The 16,931-nt window shown below is 40.0% G+C and overlaps 1 protein-coding gene and 2 non-coding genes across 3 annotated transcripts; 1 reads left to right on the top strand and 2 right to left on the bottom strand.

The window, feature by feature from the left end:
* Positions 1-840: 840 nt before the first annotated feature.
* Cct3 (chaperonin containing TCP1 subunit 3) lies at positions 841-16,860 on the bottom strand. Its single transcript, XM_047521193.1, has 14 exons — positions 16,705-16,860; positions 14,481-14,542; positions 13,756-13,806; positions 13,607-13,669; positions 12,530-12,626; positions 10,315-10,432; positions 7,966-8,152; positions 7,122-7,271; positions 5,723-5,855; positions 5,461-5,542; positions 3,992-4,172; positions 2,055-2,300; positions 1,683-1,814; positions 841-1,173 (listed from the first exon to the last, which is right to left on the bottom strand). Exons 1-14 carry the CDS (start codon positions 16,733-16,735, stop codon positions 1,069-1,071), a joined length of 1,638 nt encoding a protein of 545 aa, XP_047377149.1. The 5' UTR covers positions 16,736-16,860; the 3' UTR covers positions 841-1,068.
* Positions 9,813-9,891, top strand: Trnat-ugu (transfer RNA threonine (anticodon UGU)). Its single transcript has one exon. It is a non-coding gene; the product is annotated as a tRNA-Thr (tRNA).
* On the bottom strand, positions 15,731-15,803 carry Trnav-cac (transfer RNA valine (anticodon CAC)). Its single transcript has one exon. It is a non-coding gene; the product is annotated as a tRNA-Val (tRNA).
* Positions 16,861-16,931: the final 71 nt, after the last annotated feature.

Below are 16,931 nucleotides of genomic sequence, written 5' to 3'. Positions count from 1 at the left end.
GTTTAAAAGCTGAATGTTTTAGAGTGAGTTAGGCAGGAAGCTCAAGGATGGGTACAGGGTAGAAAGTGTGTTCAGAAGTACTCTTACAACCCTTTTCCACCCCAAAACTTCAGTCCAGTCAGGACGGCAAGCATGGCTTATATTGTTAAGACAGCCTACACAAAAATTCCAGTTCTGCCACTCAGTAAGTTTTTTGACTCTTGGACAAGTCACTTCACCTATACTTTACATTTTAAATTTCTCTCATAAAAGTATTCAACTTAATATGACTCAGTCCTGTGGGCAGGGAAGAGATGAACAAGGCTGAATGTATGAATCATAAGGACAAAGGGAAGGGCAGAAGGCCCTGTTGCCAAGAGGAAGGACAAAGAAAAAAAATCAAAGGGTAGCCCCACTTGGAGACACAGATTCCCCCCCTTGACAAAGGAGATGTTACATGTCCTTCAGGGAAAAAGCCTAGGCCCTAGCACCTACTGGGTGCGGCTCTACACATAACCACAGATGGGGAACACCCATGGTTTAGGCAGGTTCCTCCTGTTCTTTGAGAAATGAATACAAAATGGTAACTTTTTTCTCTTTTTTTTTCTTTTCTTCCAGTGAGGCTAAGGTAAGTCCCTACCACTGGGCTACCTCAGCCCTAAAGTGGTGCTTCTTAAGCTTTACTCTATCATCCTTTGAATTTCAAGATTCCCCAACCAAGACTGAAGAATACCCTTTAAGAAGGCATATAAAGAGACTTAATGACCTTATTCCATCTCCCTTCTTCTCCAATGAGGTTTTCTGTCTCTTCCCACTTTGCCAGGAGGTAGATATGACCCAAGGTTGAAAAACACAACTATCTCAAATGACTTAGATTTAATCGTCGGAAGCAAACTAAATGGAAAGCTTACAATAGAGAAGAATTACATGTCAGTGCCTTCTGCAAACTGAGCTGGGACAGAAAGGGACTACAGACAGCCCCTCAATTTGATCCCTTCCAAACAAAGATGTCCACAGTGTTCCTGGCACTCTGGCTCAGGAAAGGGGGAGACTGCTGGTTCTGTGCACTGAAGTTGCCTTGCCCACCACTCATTCCTGGCCAGCATCAGGAGCCCCTCCTTGCCGGCTCTGGTCATCACCCTTCTTTTTGTGGCCTGAGACGATATCATCAATTCGCAGTAGCAGAACTGCCGTCTAGGAGAAAAATCACAGTTCCAAAGAAGTCAGCAGAGAAAGGAAAGAGGATACTGTCTTCTTTTAGACAGAATCTCCTAGCTCCTCCCACAAATTACCATTTTATCTGAAATCTACCTTTTCAGAGTCCTAAATGTAAAATGTAGTTCACCCTAACCAAGAGATATAACTTATGCTGTTACCTTCTTTAAAAAAAACAAAACAAAACAACAACAACAACAAAAAAAACCCAGGAATTGAAATCAGGATGTGGCCTTAAACTTGTGATCCTCCTGCCTCAGTCTCCCAAGTAACTCAGATTACAGGCATGCATCACCAAGTCTGGCTGTTATCTTGTTTTGGTATAAGCTAAAGATTTAAGTTAGGGACTTAAATCCTCAAGGAATTCCTTGAGCAATCTTTAGGGAATACTCTGCATTCTATAGGTTGTCCCTTTAAGACTAGACCAAAAACAATGGCTTCTGGTTATTTGAAAATAAATAACATGCACAAATTTTAGGATGCCTTACTTCCACTGCTGTCTTGTATGTTTGCAGCTTCACAGCCAATGGTTCCCATATGCCTAGTTCTTTCATGTCCACCAAAGTTCCTGTCTCACCATTTACACCCCAGGTCTCACAGTTCTCTTGAGTGTGCTTGGCCTGTAGTTGGATCAAACAGAAGTTAGAGGAGAATAAGTAAGTTGGTAGAGAACTTTAGGTAAAACACTAAACCAAAAATACTGAATTGGTACAGAATGACAGCAAATAAATCAAAGATTAAAAGATTTTAAGTAACAAACTATAAGGGGAACTGGGATAGACATATGCAAACCATTCCCTTAGGCCAAAAACAGCTTTCCTACCCCATCAAGGTAACAGACAGCACAGAAAGGAACTCACCCGAAGGGAAGTAAGTAGACGGATAGTACTGGCCCCACAGTTCTGGATCAAGGTACGAGGGATGACTTCTAAAGCCTGGGCAACAGCCCTGTATGGCCACTGTTCCACACCAGTCATGGCCTTGGATTTTTCTGTCAAGGCATGGGCCACAGCCATTTCAGAGGCTCCACCCCCTGGCACCAGCTGAGGGTCCAGGAGAACATTGCGGCACACTTGCATGGCATCCTGGAGGTTGCGTTCTACTTCCTTGGGGAAGCAAAGAGATAGTATGAAGCAGCTTGATGATTCATGGAGAAATCAGAAGCACTAAAGAACTTTCTGACTGCGTGGGTTGGTAAGCAAGCAGGAGGACAACTAGAAAAGATCTTTGGAACCTCTCTCTACTTGTGAGGGCCGAAGGTGTTATTTTCTTAGGCAGCAAGAGGGTAGGGAAGGTTGTCTGCAAAAGGACTGGACAGTGTTACCTCAACTGGGAAGTTAGGTCTTTATTATGTTGAAGAACATTTCACTCATTCCTAGTTGTGCTCTTTAGGAGACTGAATGGAGGAAAAAAACTGTCTCCTATTTACTAGCTATGTGCCTTCGGGAAAGTTAGCTAAGTCTCACTGAGGAAAAAAACATAGTATTTACAATTTCAATTTAAAATAAGGAGGGCTGGGATACAGCTCAGTGGTAGAGAGCTTGCCTAGCACATGTGAAGCCTTGGATTCTGGATTTGATCCCCAGCACCACACAAAAAAATGGGGCAGGGGAAGTAATGGCGGGTGAAACAGTGGCTGCCAAGAAATGAGGAGTTGACACATACTCTCAGTTGTATAGGATTAAAAAGTTGTCGGGGCTGGGGCTGTAGCTCAGTGGTAAAGCGCTTGCCTAGCATGTGTGAGGCACTGGGTTCCATCCTCAGAACCACATAAAAATAAAGTAAAGTAAAGGCATTGTGTCCATATGCAACTTAAAAAAAAAAAGTTGTGAAGAATGTGAATGTACCTTTTTTTGGTACTGGGAATTGAACTCAGGGGCACTTTACCACAGAGTTCTATCCCCAGTCCTTTTTAATTTTTAACTATTGAGACAGGGTCTCACTAAGTTGTTGAGGGTAGTCTTGAATGTGTGATCCTCCAATTTTAGCTCCTGAGACACTAGGATTGCAGATGTATGCCAACACACCCAGCACCTATTTGTACTTTTAACACCACCAACCTGCACACTTAAAAAAAAAAAAAAAAAAAAAAAAAAAAAAATTCAGTTAAGATGGGTCCAGGGCTGGTGGTACACACCTGGAATCCTGGCAACTCAGGAGACTGAGAGAGGACTGCTAAGTTTGAGGCTTGGGTAACTTAGCAAGACCATGTCTAAGAGGCTGAGATGTAGCTTAGTGGTAGAGCACCCCTGGGCTCAATCCCTATAATCTCTAGTATAGCAAAAAAAGTTAAGATGGTAGGTAAATTTTATGGTATGCTCTTTGTATAGTTAGAAAAGTTTTATTTTTTAACGGAAGCAGGAAAGATATTTGTGGTTGCAGATCCAAATTAAATAGCTATAAGTAGGCAACAGAATTGCTATTAATTTGAATCAGAATGTCCATGTGTTAGTGGGAATTCTTCAGATCACTGGGGGAGCACCCTCAAAGGTGACTATGGGGCCCCAGTATTCCTCTTCCTCTTTTTTACTTCCTAGCCATGGGGTATGCAGTTTACTCTGCCACATAGTCCCACCAATGTGCAGATACAGATCCAAAGCAAGGAGGTCAATCAGTCATGGACTGAAGCCTCCAAAACAGATAAAATAAAACTTAGTTCTTTTTAAAGCTTGATTACCTCAGATATTTCTTATAATAATGGAAAGTTGACTGAACAAAAATAATTTTAGACTCTCTGGGAACTCTTAAGAGTAGAAGGATCTTCATTCAGTCAATCACATTTCTAAGGTTGACTCACCGAGAGAATTTCTTTGCTGGCCCCCCTGAGGAGAATGGTACAGGCCTTGGGGTCTCTGCACTCAGTGATGAATGTAAAGTACTCATCTCCAATTTTCTTGATTTCCAACAGGCCTGCACCTGTTCCAACATCATCTTCTCTCAGTTCCTCTGGTCGGCTGACTATCCGGGCCCCACAGGCTCTATTGGGTAAAAAGATGGGGAGAATCAGATGATTTCAGACACTTTACCTATCTCCTTAGTCTAGGGTCTGTGGTTGAGGATTAGGGCTTGTGGATTGCTAGAAATGTTACTTGAGAGGTCTTGGCTGCCTGGTGAAAAAAAATACTACATAACGGTTATTTCTAGATATACCCTACGTTGTACTAGACGAGTTGTAATTTCAAGGTCATTAACAGGACTGAACCAGAAAAGATGCCAAGGCCAAGCAAGGAGGAAGATGAATTAAGTACATCAGTATGTTTGACCCAATTTTAATTAATGTAGGACGGATTTCTTAATTGTCACTCTTTTCCCTCAACTCATGAGTATGTGTAACAACTAAGCATATACATGTATGCTCAGAACCATTTTAGAGCAATCAGAAGCATAAAATTTGACCTGGATCTATAATATACTAAATGATGGTAGGTGCTATAGTTTGTATCTTAAGTGTCCACCAAGGGTCCATGTGGTAAATATCTGCTCCCCAGAGTGGTACTAATAGGGGGTATCGGAGCCTAAGGAATGGGACCGAGCGGGAGGCCCCTGGGAGCATGCTCTAAAAGATGAAAGCAGGACTCCAACCCTTTTCTCTTTCTCAAAGTAAGTGGGTCTGTTCCACCCTGCATTCCCACCATGCACTGCCTCACCACAGGACCAAAATCAACAGGGCCAACCAAACATGAACTGGAACCTCCAAATCTGAGTCAAAATAAACTTTCCCTTTATACATTCATCTCTGGTATTTGTTACAGTGACAAAAAACCTGACTAATGCAATGGGGTCAATTCATTAACTCTTTAAAATAAATTAGTATTCAAAATGGATAGTATGAGTACAGATATCAGTGCAGAAACAGTAAATGCAATCTAGAGGTGCATTAATAGCAGCTAAGAATCCAATCAAGGAAACAGAAGGTTCTGCTATATTCTATATTCAGACTACTCTGGAAACATTTATTTAGAATAATCATGATGACAATAAAGACCTTGACAAGTAGTTATTTCAAAATGTAATGGACACCTAGCAAGGGAGCAATTACAGATGTCTAAGCACAAGCTGCTCACTAATGTTTAGGAGTAGCAGAGAAGGGATTCATGCAGTGGATAATTGTTGTACTAGAAGACTTCTGAAGAGGGCAGACAGCTATACCCAGGTTATTTCTGTTACTGTATCCTGTATTATATCTTTTCAGGTAATGACTACATTATGCAGCTACAAAAAGGGAAACACATGGGAAGGAAATATTATCTTTACCTGGCCACTCACCTAGCAATACGATTATTATCTGTCTTCCGGACTCTGCGGATGGCTGTGATATTGGCTCGCATGAGGTAGTGCTGAGCTAAATCTGCAAATTCAAGAGTAGAAGTGTCAAGCTAGATGCCAGAACTCCAGGGTTCTCAACTGATTTTATCCTCAAAGTACTGTAACTACCACATTTACTATGACTACACAAACATGATGCAGGAGGTGGGTAGGGAATCATCTAACCTCTTCAATCTTGAAGGTGGGATTAATGAAACCCTACCTGAGATGCCTTTTTCTGTAATAACCACATCAGGCTTCAGTTGGATAATGTCCTCACAAAGCTGCTGGATATATTCTTCTTCCATTTGGAGGATTCGGGTGAAGTCTTCCTCTCGGGTAATCTCAATGTCAGTCTGTGTGGTGAAAAAAGTCACCTCATACCATTTCAGTCCTAGTTACAACCTAGTTTAACCCATTGACCTTTGGCTTTTCTATGCTCTCTGACCACCCAGTTCAATATTATCTGCCCTCCCAGTATGCACAGGTATTGCAGGTCTTTTTATTTTTTTGGCATCAGGGACTGATACAACTGAGCCACAATCCAGCCCTTTGTATTTTTTGAAACAGGATCTTGCTAAGTTGCTGAGGCTGGCCTCGGACTTGTGATCCTCCTGCCTCACAGTCTCCCAAACTCCTGGATTACTGGCATATGCCATGGCACCTGGTTATTCCAGGTCTTAATTCTTCCCATCAATTAGGTTGATTCTTTTTCTCAATCCTTGTTCAGTAAGACTTTTAGAACCCTGTAAGCCTTCTTGTCCTCCGAAAAATTCTCCTTCAGCACTTCAAAGCTAAATTAACTTCTACTCTGTATCTTTTTAGTGCATTATGGAAGGTGGCATGGTTATGTAAAACTGAAGCCAGAGATGGGATCAAATCTTAATTTGGTCAATACTAGTTTTCCCCAGGCAGCTAACCTAACTAGTTAATTGGGTTTCATAAGCCAATAATAGGACTATAGGGCAGGGTCAAGCAAGGAGGAAGGTGAATGATTACTTAAATCTGTTTTTTTTTTTTAAATGGTCACCACTCAACAGTTTATTTCAGATCATTTTTTAAGAATTTTTAAATTTGTTCTAATTATACATGACAGTAGAATGCATTTATGCATTTTGATAAATCATACATAAATTAAATGTATGTCTGACCCTAATACACACACACACACACACACACACACACACACACATACACCCCACACAGGGATTAAACCCAGATGTGCTTACCCACTGAGTCATATCTCCAGCCATTTTTATATTTTATTTAGATGGAGTCTTGCTAAATTGCTCAGACTGGCTTTAAACCTGGGATCCTCTTGCCTCAGCCTCCTGAGCCATTGGGATTACAGGCGTGTGCCACTGTACCTGGCTCTGTTTGACCCAATTTTAATATGTAGGACTACTTACTTATTTGTCAGCAATCCCACTAAACTCCAAGTACCTCATCTATAAAATGGAGTTAATACCAATTATTTTTAAGGACTTTTGTTAAGATTCAAGGACAACACATAAAAAGGAAAATAACTGGCAGAGTAGTCATGTAATAAACACACCTTTTATTTCTCTTATCCACTTTAGCAGTTAAGATTCCATTTTAAGGAATAGGGCCAAGAACCTTACCTGGCTCTCTCCTTTCTTGTATTCCAGAGAAGAATCCAGCAGCACAATACGAGGATTCTTGATGTAACGCCGCATTCGAGGATGGGTCACATCTTTGTTAATCATGACTCCACGTAACACACACGAGTCTTCAATGATGCCCCCAGGTATCTGAGCAAAAGAAGACCCACTTTAATCTACAACCAAAAGGGGACAATTTCTCAACTTCGTTCCCAGATGTTCCTCTTTCCCAAATGGCTACTACTTCACATTCCTAAAATATCTTTTTTCCATGAAGCTTAAAAACAAAACATGGCAGCAAACACATTTTTTCCCTCTAAGAAGCATACCAATTTTGGACCATAACACTCAATCTGAAGGTTGGTTAACATCTATAGAAAGTGACTTGACAGATTTAAAAAGACTCAGGTCTTTTCTACTTCCTTAAAGATATTCCCATAGAATTCTAGGCTTGAGCTCCATCTACTGGCCATAAGATAATACTTTTAAAATCTTAAATTTAGTAGAGATGATAGAAAGTTTTCTAGGGCTTATTTACATTGTACTATAAAGACCTTGTAAAGTTTATATTGTGACTAAGTGACCAATACAAATCCAAACGTACAAACATGGAGATACCAAGCCCTTCCCTATCCTTATAAACCTTAGGAAGGAACAGCAGTGAAGGTAACAAAATTATTTCAGGAATTTTTTTTTATAGTCCCTTTAGGTTTTTGTTTTCCAGGCTTAAAGTTCTTCCTAGTACTAACTAAAGATACCTTGCTCTGATTTAACTATTTCCTCCGAAGTGGGATCATTCATGCCAGGAAATAATTATCCCAAAGTACGTAATAAAAGAGCTCACCTTTTCCACTCTTGCATATTTCTTGATGTCAATCTCCTTCCGACCATTTTCCTCAAACTGTACAGTCTTGACAGCATCTAGGGCAATGTTGCAAGCCAAAGAGGACCACCGACTAATTACTTTGGTGGTAATGGAACTATTGATGATGTTCAGCATCATGTCACGGTTATTGATGTCAACGGGGATACTGGAGAAAACAAAGCCAGGCAACTTAAATATTTGAAGAAGTCCTTCACGTACCTCAGACTAAAATAGAGGGCCAAAAGGCAGGACAAGGGGCTCTGAACTAAATTACAACTTAACTATCCCTGAAAGGTACCACAATTTCCTGGGAAATCCGTTTCCATGGCTGATAACTTTCCACACAAACATATACTAAGTTTATAGCAAAACAATTTGTTCCTTACCTCCTTATTCAACCAAATAAACCCTTCAACTTTTGTAACTCAGATCAACACATTTTTCTATAAAATCTTACCCCATAGAGAGCCAATTTTGAGTTCCTTTTAATATCAAGTCCTCAGTTTTACTATTCCAAATGCTGGACTCTATTCTATCAAGCACCTTAATTCATGGCATGCCATAATGTATTTGCTATTTTTAGTCTAGTCTTCTTTGACGGGATCATAAATTTGTGCACAGTAGGACTATTCAAAACAATAAAATAAAGCTCTAAGAACTCTTGGATAACAAATGTCCAAATTTTCACATACTACTAAAATTCCTTTCATGATAGTTTAAGGCTATGCAATTAGAACTAGTTGTTAATTATGGATTTTAAGTAAGAAGCAATTGCTTCAAAAGCAGATAAAAGTAAAGCATTCTAGATTTGGTGAGAAGGGGAATACTTGGGGGTTGAACCCAGGGGAACTTTACCACTGAGCTACATCCTCAGGCTTTTTTATTTTTTGAGACAGGGTTTTGCTAAATTGCTGAGTCTGGCCTTGAACTTGGCGATCCTTCTGGCTCAGCCTCAAGAGTTTTTGGGATTATAGTCATGTGCCACCATGTCTGGTTAAAAGTAAGGTATTCTAGACAGGCAGATACTGCTTAACAAGAAGTTGTTTCTGCAGTTATGGTTAGATCTCAGTTGCAAGAGTGTCTGCCCTTTGGGTTTGATCCCTACCACCAAAAAACCACAACACCAAAAACTAAACAAAAAACCAACACAAAAGTTTCTAGCAATCCAGGCTCCACATACTCATCAAAATATTACAGCTTATAAAAATAACTAAATCATACATCTAATTCCCTAAAGTATGCTAAACAGGTATTAATGCACACTTTCGTTTTCATAGCAGGGGCAGTTTAACACAAAGTTCACAAAATTACTACTCACACACCTAATGACTCAACTATATACAGAAGAGTAGAACACCATTTTACTTTTGTGATTCTCCTGTCTCAGTCTCTAGAGTAGCTACAATTACAGGTGTGCACAGTGTGCCTATTAAAGATCTTTTTACTCATAACTCTGCTCTTTGTGACTCCATGTTATGCCACAACTTACCTAAAATTCAATAGTTAGAAGTCATGCATTTTAATACTCCCTTCATTATCATATTAGCACTATGCAAATATAAACTAATAGTAAGTTCTCCAATTACTAAATTCCAATAGGATTTTCAGTCTTGGCCCTTTCCATTTCAATGGAAAACTGTTGGCTGCACTCTCACAGCACTGATCTGAGTACTGTATTAGTTACAATCATACATGATAGTAAGATATTTTAATACTAAGACCAGCTGGGTACCACGGCGCATGTCTAGGAGAGACTTAGGAGGCTGAAACAGTGAGGCTCTCAGTAACTCAGTGAGACCCTGCTTCAAAATGAAACATAAGGGGCTGGGGAGATAGCTCAGTCGGTAGAGTGTTTGCCTTGTAAGCACAAGGCCCTGGGTTCAATCCCCAGCACCCCCCCCCCCAAAAAAAAGAAACATAAAAGAGGCTGGAGATTTAGCTTGGTGGTAAAGCACCCCTGGATTCAATCCCCAGGTCCAAACAAACGAAATCTTGGAAGGTAGACCTATTTTACTCAGAACATGTTTTTCATGGCAGGGTTTAACATGAAAACTTGCAGATAGCATCAACCCCAAAAATATTTTGAAAAACTAATCCCAGTAGCTCCTTTTCTATTTGTCTATTTTGAATTCTTAAACTTTTATTTCCCTTACTCTCTTTTTCTTTTTGCTATCCTCATTTTTCTTTCTCACAAAATAATATCAGGGTATAACGATCTTGGGTATCTAAGATGTGTTTGGCCTTCTTTTACTATCTAAAAAAAGACTAGCCAGTCTTCTAGGCCTTCCATACTTTTCTAGTACCCATTTCTGGTCCATCCTCTCATACCTGATTTTCTTTAGAGTGCTGATCATGTCATCCAGTGCCTTTCGGTAAGCACTGATTACCACTGTTGGATGCATCTGTTGCTCTAGGAAGTGCTCAGCCACAGACAGCATTTCGCCAGCTGAAAAAAGGATACAATCATCATAGTAATGTTTTAAAAAGTACTAGGGTATCAAGACTTTATTACGCGTCTAAAAAATAGTACCTTTTTTCTGAAAACAGACTGTCCCAAAAGATATGCCATTTAGCTATTAATACTATTTGAAATTTTACACTTTGTGTAAGCCAATTCAAAAAGAAAACATTATGGAAGGCATGGTGGTTCACACCTGCAACTTGGGAGGTTGAGGCAGGAGGATCATGAGTTTAAAACTAGCCTCAACAACTTGTTGAGACCCTGTGAAACTGAGTGAGATCCCGTCTCAAAATAAAAAAACATAAAATGGGCTGGGGATGTGGCATCAGTGGCAAAGTGCCCCTGGATTAAATCCCCAGTACCCCCAAATAAACAAAAAGTCAAAATTATCCTGCCTAGTATAGTGGTATTTGCCTATGATTCCAGTGGCTTAGGAGGTTGAGGCAGGAGGATTGCAAAATAAGGTCAGTCTCACAATTTAGCAAGGCCTTAAGCAACCTAGTGATTCCCTGTCTCAAAATAAAAAACTAAACCTTCTAATTAATAAGCACACACCAAATGATCTGCACATAGATACACACAAAACTAGTTTCTAAAAAAGTTAAAAGACAACATGTTAAAAAAAAGCATTTGGCACAAATGGTATATAATAGCTACTCACAAACTTAAAATATATGCTCACGTGCTCAAGTTCACATGTATACCCTAAAGAGTATGCATTACTGGGTGTGGTAACACACGCCTGTAATCCCAGCAGCTTGGGAAGCTGAGGCAAGAGAATCATAATTTCAAAACCAGCTTCAGCAACTTTAGTAAGGTTTTGAGTAACTTGGTGAGACCCTCTCTTAAAATAAAATACAAAAAGGGATAGGGCTGGGACTGTAGCTCAGTGGCAGAGCACTTGCCTAACGTGTGAGGCACTGGGTTTGATCCTTAGGCACAAAAAAAAAAGGTGTGTGTGTGTGGCTACTGGGTTCAATTCCCGGTATCCCCTCCAAAAGGTATGCACACACCCAAATGTTTGAATTTATTTATTATTTGAATTTATTCCAATTCTTAGCTATCTATCTCTAAAAAGATAATAAACACTTCACAAGATGCCAGAGTAAGAGAACTTAGAAAAGGATATGCCCTGTTAACTAAGAAACAGAATTATTTCCAGTGACAGGGATAGACAGTCCTGTGCTAGAGTGTGTGCTTTCTGTGTTTAAGGCCTGGATTTGATCTCCAGCATCATAAAATAACAACAACAACAAACAAAATCAAAAAACCCAACCTGAACAACATAATAAAGTAAGCAATAAAACAGACTTTCTCATTTCTAAAATCATTACTGAAATGTTTAAATAAAATAATCCCACCATCAATTTGAATTATACAACAAAATCAACAAGTCATTTGGAAATGATCCTAAGAAGTGAAAAGATTAGGCCGGGTGTGGTGGCACACGCTTGTTATCCCAGTGTCTTGGGAAACTGAGGCAGAAGGATCCAAAGTTTGAGCCAGCCTCAGCAACTTAAGTGAGACCCTGTGCCTCCCCACCAGAAGACTGAGGTTGTAGCTCAATAGTAGAGCACCCTGGGTTCATTCCCTAATCCAAACAAACAAAAATAAAACCCAAACAAGGCTATTTTAAACTTATAAAACAACTCTCACAATTTTCAAGATTTTATATCTGTCCTACATTTCAGACTTCCCAGCCTCTAGAATTGAAATAAATGTTGTTTAAGCTCTTCCCACCAAAATATTTCTTATCTCTGTATGTACAGACATCCTAAAATTTACTTGTAACCTCAAAATCAATATTCATGGCACTTCCATGGTTATTCATTGACATGTTCAGAATGACAAAAAAATCTGAGCCAAACCAATACCATTCTTGGATGAACATCATGTTGTTTCAGTTTTCATACTGTAACCAGTATCCTTAACATAGTATATTTAAAGCTATGGTTTTCACATTTTTGTGTTTTCGGGGGGCGATTTCATGATTCTATCACTAAGTTACACCCCGGTCCCAGAATTTCCTCCTTAAAATGCAACATAGACATTATTTCTAATTTTTCTTTTCCATTCTCTTACCAAGAATAATTACTGATGTGGTTCCATCTCCAACCTCTTCATCCTGGGTCCTACTAATTTCAATCATGGACTTGGCTGCTGGATGTTGGACTTGAATCTAAAAAATTTAATTAAAAATGTAGATCACCCCTTAACCAATTCTACTCAGACTTTTAACCCATTCTACTTGGTCCTCACTCCCAAGTTTCTTGCTTCTATACATATTCCTCCTCCCCTTTATTGTTTTACCGTATCTTGAAAATTAAAATGGCCCTCTAAACCACCTTTCCACAACTCAACCCTTTCTTCTGAGGAAAAAATGCATCAGAAAAACTCAACTATGGGCCTGGGGATATAGCTCAGTTGGTAGAGTGCATGCCTCGAAAGCACAAGGCCCTGGGTTCAATCCCCAGCACTGCAAAACAAACAAACAAGCAAACAAAAACAAACAAAAACTCAACTACTATAGCTCCTTGAGGACAGCATGATATCATACAGGTTACATACTGCAAGTTCTATTGTGTGTGAACTGTCCTGTGAATGTGACTTGGAAATATTTTCATTCTCCCAGTACTGAGGACTGAACCCATGACTTTGTGCTTGCTGGGCAAGGACTCCAGCTATAAGAGACAAAGAACTCTTCCCTAGACCTTTCAGGAATAAGGCCCTGCTGATACCCTGATTTTAGATTTCTAGCCTCAGTTTATTTTACTGTTATTTTTGGGTACCAGAGATTGAACCCAGGGGTGCTTAACCACTGCATTATATCCCCAGCAGCCCCCCCCCCGCTTTTTTTTAAAATTTTGAGACAGGATCTAAGTTGCTCAGTGCTTTGCTAATTACCTCAAACTTGCAATCCTCCTCCTTTAGCCTCCTGAGTTACAGGAATGCACCATCATGTCTAGCTTCTAGCCTCAGTTTATAAGAGAGTAAATTTGTTTTTCTACTGCTGGGAACTGAACCCAGGGCCTTGAACATGCTAAGTATGTGTTCTACCACTGAGCTACAACCCCAGCCCCTACATATATCTTAATGGGTTCTTTGTACTTATAAAACTGTGGGGAAGTAAATGAAAAAGAAAAAAGAAAAAAAACACACCTCTCGAAGAATGGCATTGCCATCATTGGTCATCACGATGCCTCCCATTGGGTCCAAAAGCATCTAAAACAAAAGCAAAGTAAGTGTTCTAGATAACAGAAAGGATATATACTCTGTAGTCTATGAATTTCAATAAGAGGTAAGATTACCTTCATCATGGACTTGGGTCCCAAACATGTTCTGATGATATCTGCAATAGTCTAATGGAAAGGAAACAAGACATGTAAGCACAAATCAGAGGACAGTATGAATGAGTTGGAGAACAACAAGGAAAGTCTATTTTAACAATGATACCTTTAAAGTAGAGTTGGCAACAATTTCAGATACAGGAAAAAATGACTTTTCACAGAAAAAAGGAGAAATATGCCTCTCAGAGCTTTAGTGTCCCAGCAATCCAAATCTCAGAATTTTTCTCCACAACAATCGCCTACATACCACCCTAAGTCAAATCTTGGGTCACTTCACTATTCCATTCAAAAGAATAACACCTATGCAGGACCTATGACAGGCACTAGGAATACAAAAGAGAATCAGTACAGTCCTTCCCTTTAAGTAGCTCAGTCTAATATGGGAGACAAACACAAGTAGAATGCTATAAAACATATACAGTAATGCAGTTATGCACAGGTTAATATAAGAAGATTATTAGACCTTTTATTACAGACTTAAATTATAATGTATAATTCCTTACCAGTACTACCATTAGGGAAATGTCAAGAAAGAAGGGAAGTCAACTTTTTCTCTGCCTGATTGCACATTCTAAAAAGTCTAGATATATAGGAAGTTAATTGCTAAGAATAAATATAGAAATACTAGCGCCAACAACTGGAGGCAAACGACTATATAAAATACTTGGGGGAAGGGGATATGCTACCTTAGCAGCATTGATGTTTCCAGATTGAACTTTTCTTCCAGATTCACGCTTTGTATTCTGGCCTAAAATAAACAAAAAAAAAACAGTAACAGCCCAGGATTGCCCCATTGTACACAAGCAATTTATTCCCCAATCTTTGAAAATAAAAACAAACACAGATTTCACAGTATATATGTAGACTAAAACTTATCAAATGACATACTTTAAATATGTGCAGATTATATGTCATACTTCAAATCCTACTAAATTATAAGCCTGCTAAATAATAAACACACTTGCAGCTATTTACTTTGTGTGTAAGGCAAGGGATACTGGAGACTGAATGAAGGGGCAACTCTATACCACTGAGCTACATCCCCAACCATTTATTTATTTATTTATTTATTTTTAATTTTAGACAGGATCTTCCTTAGTTGCAGAGGCTGGCCTCAAACTTACAATCCTTCTGCCTCAATCTCTTGAGTAGCTGAGATTATAGATGTGCACCACCACACCTGGCCTATTCGTTTATTTCAATCCCTAGTATACTAAGAAATAACCCATAATGATCCAACTTCAAAATCTTGGACAACACTTTCCCTCTAACCATTTACATATTTACAGCAGGGATTGATAACCTGAGAGAGATGAACGGGCTTCAGCGAGACAGTAAACCCGCCAAGATTGTAGAAGAAAAAGAAGATACACTGCCTCTCACCCCAGAAGAGAATTCAAAGCTATCATCACATTCTCAAAGGGCTAGTGACCTTATGAAAATCAGAGCTTTATGTAAAGAGGGGAAGAATTTAGGGGTTATTTTCCTGCTTGACTAAGAGGAGGATGCTCTAGTAGTCCAAGCATAATTACTGATAGAGCCCCTATTGCATGCTGTGGGATGAGAATGCACACTCTTCAAAGCCACCCCATACTTGGATGTAATAAGAATGCCTCAGTAACCCATTTACCATGGTTAAGATCTGGTTACACAGCTTAATAGGGAGTATAATCAGGTACAGCCATCAATGCCAGACATTAATGCAGACCTGAAAAGAGCTTTACAAATGCCCCCAGAACCCATTCAGAGGAGACAAGTCAGTGGTTATAATCAAATCAATATAATGCTGATTTCCCCCCATGCTCCAATTATACATTCACTTATAATTTAATTCTGCAAATCTTGCATTCCACTCCCATCAAATCTAAATACCTACCATAACCCTCATACTTCTTCTTTTTTCTTTCTTTCTTTTCTTTTTTTTTTTTTTTTTTTGTGGTGGTGCTGGGGATTGAACCCAGGGCCTTGTGCATGTGAGGCAAGCACTCTACCAACTGAGCTACATCCCCAGCCCTCAGTGTTTATATTTTTATCTCAGGTAGAGGTAACCAAAAATGTATATGGACCTACAATCCATCAGAAGGAATGGGTTCTTCCCCAAGCATAGATAAAACTAACAAGAACTCTCATCAGCATTGTGTATACAGAAGATTCCCTCTTTTAAGAGGGGAAATGGCTGGTCGGTCGGGCAACCTAGGTACAGAAGTTACACACGGAACGAAAACACACCAAGGGAAGACAATGTAGACAATGCTCATTTCTTATAAAGAAATAAGGGATATTCCCAAAAGGGAAGAGAAAAGTACTGGAGAATTTGGGAAAACTCAATTGGTTAGCGGGAAAGATTACATCTAAGTTCAATGAGGGAAGGGGCTGAACGACTGCTGATGATAAATGCCGAAGCCAAGGATGCCACCAACGTGCCATGCCTTCTTTTAAGTAGCTTATCTACTTACCTCGTAACTCTATGATGAAATACTACCAATCTCTTAACGCAGATGGAAAAACTTAATTTGCCCAAGGTCACATCGTGACTAAGGGATGGTTCAAGAATACAAAGCTAGGCCTGATTTTGAAAACTATTATTCATTCAACTATACGCCGGAAGTCATGTTGGAAAGGGCGCAGGGGCGTGGAGGAAGGTGGAGGCTGAGACACTCAATGAGGGGGTCTACAAGGGTTTTCCAAGAAAAGCATATGTCAATACTAGGGGCTTGGCGAGGGATTAGTCAGTTTGCGTTTGTTAAGGGAGGATGGAAGAGAGAGAGGAACGCGAAAGAAGGAGCTTCCGAAAGGAGACGATGACTGAAAGGCTCTCTCGTCAGGTCATGGCGGGACGAAGCTGGGACAAGAAGCGTGGAGAGAGGCGTACGAAGAGGAGGTCCCTTCCCCAGCTTCCCCAGAACTCACTGAGCACGAGCACAGGACGGTGGCCCATCATGGCGGCGCAATGTAGAGCTGGGTACCCAGAGCTGGAAGAACCGGCAGAACCTTCTGGAGAGAGAGAAGCAGCGAGAAGCCCCGAAAATGCTGCCTCCTCGGCGTTGACACCTAAACCCGCTACCTTCCAAATCGTCGCCAATCACCGCAGCCACTTCATTGACTGGCACGAAAACCGGCCAATCGACAGTATTAGT

This window comes from Sciurus carolinensis, chromosome 1 (assembly GCF_902686445.1).
Source record: "Sciurus carolinensis chromosome 1, mSciCar1.2, whole genome shotgun sequence".
Taxonomy (NCBI): domain Eukaryota; kingdom Metazoa; phylum Chordata; class Mammalia; order Rodentia; family Sciuridae; genus Sciurus; species Sciurus carolinensis.
Note: the sequence above shows the minus strand (reverse complement) of the source record. Positions and strands in the feature narration are given on the sequence as shown.